This window comes from Aplysia californica, unplaced genomic scaffold (genome assembly GCF_000002075.1).
Source record: "Aplysia californica isolate F4 #8 unplaced genomic scaffold, AplCal3.0 scaffold00149, whole genome shotgun sequence".
Taxonomy (NCBI): Eukaryota; Metazoa; Mollusca; class Gastropoda; order Aplysiida; family Aplysiidae; genus Aplysia; species Aplysia californica.
The window spans coordinates 498895-503882 of NW_004797419.1; the positions used below are offsets into that span (position 1 = coordinate 498895).

At 45.0% G+C, this 4988-nt stretch overlaps 1 protein-coding gene across 1 annotated transcript in view; it reads left to right on the forward strand.

Annotated features, from left to right (window-relative positions):
- Positions 1-1338, forward strand: part of LOC106011619 — a gene marked incomplete at its 5' end in the record, with an annotated part of 6884 nt that extends 5546 nt beyond the window's left edge. Inside the window, 1 exon segment of the mRNA XM_013081859.2 lies at positions 279-1338. Coding sequence (XP_012937313.1) covers positions 279-637 — 359 coding nt within the window.
- Between the last annotated feature and the right edge of the window lie 3650 nt (positions 1339-4988).

Consider the following 4988-nt stretch of genomic DNA (forward strand, 5'->3'; position numbering starts at 1 on the left):
TCTATCTATCTATCTATCTATCTATCTATCTATCTATCTATCTATCTATCTATCTATCTATCTATCTGTCTGTCTGTCTCTCTTCCCGTCTGTCTGTCTGTCTGTCTGTCTGTCTGTCTGTCTGTCTGTCTGTCTGTCTGTCTGTCTGTCTGTCTGTCTGTCTGTCTGTCTCTTTCTCAGCTCCCATTTTAGGCTTCATTGACCACTGTATGTAAGCCTCGTCTTCACTAATCGCTGTTTGAATTCGCTTCCTTCTCTTCCTCATTCCTCTCGGACAGGGAACATCGCCGCAGGTCTCACCAACCTCAGGTTTATAGATTACAATGTGGATACATGCAACCTGAACAGGATATCTGAAGCGTCTGTCTACGCTGAAACGACCCCTTTCAACTTCACTTGGCTCAGAGTGTCAGGAGAATGGGGTAACATTTGGGCTGGTTATTTCCAAACGCCCAGTTACTTACTTTTTACTTTTTCATCCTCTATTGCCGTTAAGCGTCGAGGGAAGATGCAGTTTTTAAAAATGGTAGACCAGTTTCGCAGCTCTTTCATCTGTGATATTATTTTGTTTTCTCAGAGTTTCCTTGACACCTTTAATCCACCTGTTGCTTGGCCTTCCTTTTCCTTTGTAGCCTGAGTGCTTGGTGCTGTAGTCTCTCGAGGCTGGCTGGCTAGGTGACATACGTAACAGGTGGCCAAACCATTTTATTCTCTGTCTTTCTATGAAATGTAGACATGACTCAGTACCGATAGCAACTCTTTTTTAAAGTATGAGTCTTACGGCTCTTGCAACACAATAAGGTCATATAAGTGCCGAAAATTAGAGGCGTTACAAGACAGTAACAAACACAAAAAAGAAGGAGGAGAGATAAGGACGATAGATGTTTGATAGGAAAGAAGAAGCAAACTGTGATGCCTCATAATAAGTTAGATACACACGGATAGTCTAGCACAACAATCGTACACTGAAAACAGCAACCGACCATGTTGGATGTTTATGACACTACTGAATCATAACTTTAATTGCTCATCCTGAAGAGTACCAAATTGATACATTCAAACAAGGAGACGTAACTACGGCAATTAACAATAGTGAACCAAACACAGTTATTGCTCATTTAACTAATATTACAGGGATATATTACACAAACCACACCAGAACACCCACCAACCACCCACTATAGCAACTCTTACTTCTTCATTGTACGCCCAGTCCAAACAATAATGTGAGAGTCATTATAATATACGTCACCTTGGTGGCTTGAAGTGTGATGTTTCTGTGGCATTGTCGTTACTGATTCTTCTTGATATAAAATAATATCATTGTTGGTATCGTTATTTTTGCTGTTGTTGTTGTTGTTGTTGTTGTTGTTGTTGTTGTTGTTGTTGTTTTTGTTATTTTTGTTGTTACTGCTATTGTTGTAGCTGTTGTTTGCTATTAGTTGAGTCTGACGTCGTGAGGTTCGATTCCCCGTTTGCCTGAGGCAGCCTTGTTAGTGGCGTTTTACCAGAAACACTCTGCGCGTTGAAACCATTGCGCCACAGACCCTGTGAAGGCTTCCTGTATTACTTTGCTTTCCCTAGAATCAGTGCCCCCCCTCCCTCCCCAACCAGGACAGTGCTACTGACTGAAGTTGTCTTTAGGCCATTCCCAAAAGGAGGATATTAACTTATTCTCATGCTCAGTAGAATAATTGTAAATGGTTTGATTTATCAATGTCAAGCTTATATTGTGTCGGACCAACATAGGGGGGAACTCCTGCCTTTTTCTTTTCTCTCCCTTACTATCGTCATTTCCCTCTACTTCTTTTGTATGTTTGTCACTCTTGTGAACTGATGTTTCCAGGGTGCCTTGATAGTCGAAGTAGACTTTGTGCTGTTGAAGCTAGAGAGGTGAGCAGAGTAAGCGCAATTCCCCGTTTGGACTTCTCTGTTGACATCCACCCCTTGGCGCTCATATGACCTTATACAGTTGCGAGCGCAGTAAAACCTTACTAAAACTAAAAGAATCGGTGCGAGTTTTGTGGAAATGTCGATGTGGGATCCCCGGAACCCCCCCCCCTTCCCCATATGCTAACCACTCGGACGTTATGGGACCCATCCCCATATGGGTCACACCCAGTCGATATGGGACCCCTCCCCCTCCCCCATATGGGAACCACCAAGACGTTATGGGACCCCTCCCCCATATGGGACGCATCCATATGGGAGCCATTGGGACCTACCCACTGGGAACCACCCACCCCTCCCCCAACCATATTATTCATCAACTGACGTCAATGCATTGTAATAAGAAAAAGACAATGACCCCCCCCCCAAAAAAAAAGAACATTTTAAAAATGAAATGAAATATAATCAAATAAAAATTTTAAAAAACCAAAACAAAAACAACAACAACAACAAAAAACAAAACAAAATCCAATGATTGTAACATGAACACGATCTATTCAAACACATAGCGCGACATTTATTTTGGAATAGTTGTTGTCAATCAAAACAACGTGGGTGGTTGGCGGGTGCCCTGGTGTGGTTTGCTCCTTCCTTCCTGTCAAACATCTATCGTCCTTATTACTCCTCCTTCTTCGTTGTCTTCGTTACTCTCTTGTAAAACCTCTACTCTTTGGCACCTATATGACATTATTGTGTTGCACGTGCCGTAAAACTCTTACGAAAGCTAAAAACGAAACACCACCGACTGTAGCACTCAGAGTGGACAGAGTTTTTGACTGACGCAGCGGGGTGTATTGCAGGATTACGTCTTGTATGGTAAGAGTTCAAAGTTTGTAAGGGAAGTACAGAACGATGGCGACTAAGGCGAGGACGTTGATCGCTGCCATGCTGAGCATGACGCCAGGCCACGAGAGGTACGCCAAAAGTGATGACGTCATGGGAGGGAAAACCAGACTGACCAAGACGCCTGATGACTGAACAAGGCCGTACATGGTCGGGAAGTTTGTTCCTCCAAAACAGGCAAAGACCGCCATGTAGATAACAGAGAACATACCGCCAGAAAACCCTGCCAAAAGACAGGACCAGATGAGATACAGCCACTTGCTGACAAACGGAGTGAAGAACCAGAAAATGGAGGATATGGACAACAGAGAGAAACAGATGACAAGCGATGTTTTCACGCCAGTTTTGTCCATGATGACCCCCCACGCAATGCGACAAATGAAAAAGGCGCCGGACATGCAAGCACCGACATTGCCCAAAAAATGGTCGTCTTGAATAATACTCTGCGCGAAGGTTTTGTAGAAAGTATTTAGGATTATGTAGGTCAGCTCAGCGGATCCTGCAGCGAAGCACAATACGTGGAAGTTTCTCGCCTTCAGCGCTTTCCGCCAAGTCAATTCCCCATCGCTAGACAACTTTTGTCCCTGTGAGCTCTCTGTGATAACCGAATCTTCACTGTCCTCGTCTGCCCCATCCTCCTCCTGTTGTCTGTCACACACGTCAGAATAATCAGCCCACGAATGTTGGTCTATTTCTGTCTCTTGGTACTTTGTGGATTTAAAGACGTCATAATGAAGATCTTCACCATCACACGTGGCTGAGTTCTCGTTCCTGAATACCCCAGAATTATCCCAAGGGGTCTCTCGTTGCTCCTTTTTCTTCATCTCAAACACCCCATCACGCTGGTTACTTCCTCCACACTGTAACAAAGGCAAGGAGCTATCGTCCCCCTGGGAGCTGCTATCATCGCTCTGTTCGTCTGAAGAGACAGCTGATGTCACAGCGAGATAATCTCGACGCGGGGATTGAAGACGGCTGTCGTGGTGATGATGATGACGACGATGACGACCACGTGAACCAGCAGGACGAGATTCAGGACTCTCAGCGTCTGTTTCGGTGACCAACAAAGCGACGTTTTCATCGGCTGTGGCGTTTGTTCTACGCTGACCCACAACGGCTGTGTCGGTGTCAGTGTCGGTGTCGGTGTCGGGACCTGTTACTGTTAGGTCACTTGTCGTTGGTGGCCGAGGCTCTCTGACCAGGAGTAAACCGCAAGCGTGGATGGTGGCGAATGTCCCAGCGAGTACCAAGAACAGGGATGGGACTCTAGATGAGGGGGAGGGGATAGTGTCGGTAAAGGGCGTGGGGATGGGGTGGACGTGGGGGTGGGTGTGGGAGTAAGGGTTGGATAGGGTGGGGTGGGAGATAAATAATGAGGTCAGGTACACCAAAAATAAGTTATACAATCTTAAAAAGGATTGACTTTTGTGTAGCTAAAATAAGTATTATTATTTATAATAACTGGGCTGGCCATGTCAACAGAATGCCTGATTTCAGAATCTCAAAGGCAGTATTCTATTCTGCACGTTCCTTAGGGAAGTGTAAAGTTGGTGCAAGACACCCTGAAAATGTTTCTGAAGACTTCAACAATAATCTCTCGACATGGGAGAGCCTAGCACCCGACGTACTCATTTGAAGAGCAACAATCACAGTTGTCTACAAGTCATACGACTTTTCACGATATTAGACATGCTGAAGCCGAGAGAGAAGCCCACAAGCTGCACACATCCACGAGTGGAAAGGAAGCTTTTAAATGCTTCAAATGTGGCAAGCTCTCCTTTGTAAGAATTCGTGTCACTGGTCGTAGCATGAGCCATGAGTTCTCTCAAACTTTATTTCTTCTATTGCACCCAATAGTCTCCCGTGCAGATGCATTGGTCATCGTCTGACAATGATGAATTGATTATTATATGTTATTCAGATATTTGAGTCAGGGTTGTAGCCGAAGACGACTTTTATCGATTGTAGGACCACCAAAGATATCTTTAACGTGCACAACTTGCTCATGGGACCTTCGAGATTTTTCACCCTTATCCGAGAAGGCCAGATGTTCAGTCTACCTACTCTAAGATAAGGAGTGTGGCTGAAGGACAGCTGTAAGAATTAAAAGGATCGAGGATCGAGGAGTAGCAGTAGAAAGTGTCAGGAGTAAAGGAGAGAGAAGCCCAGAGGAGGTCTGCGTGGGGGGGGGGGGG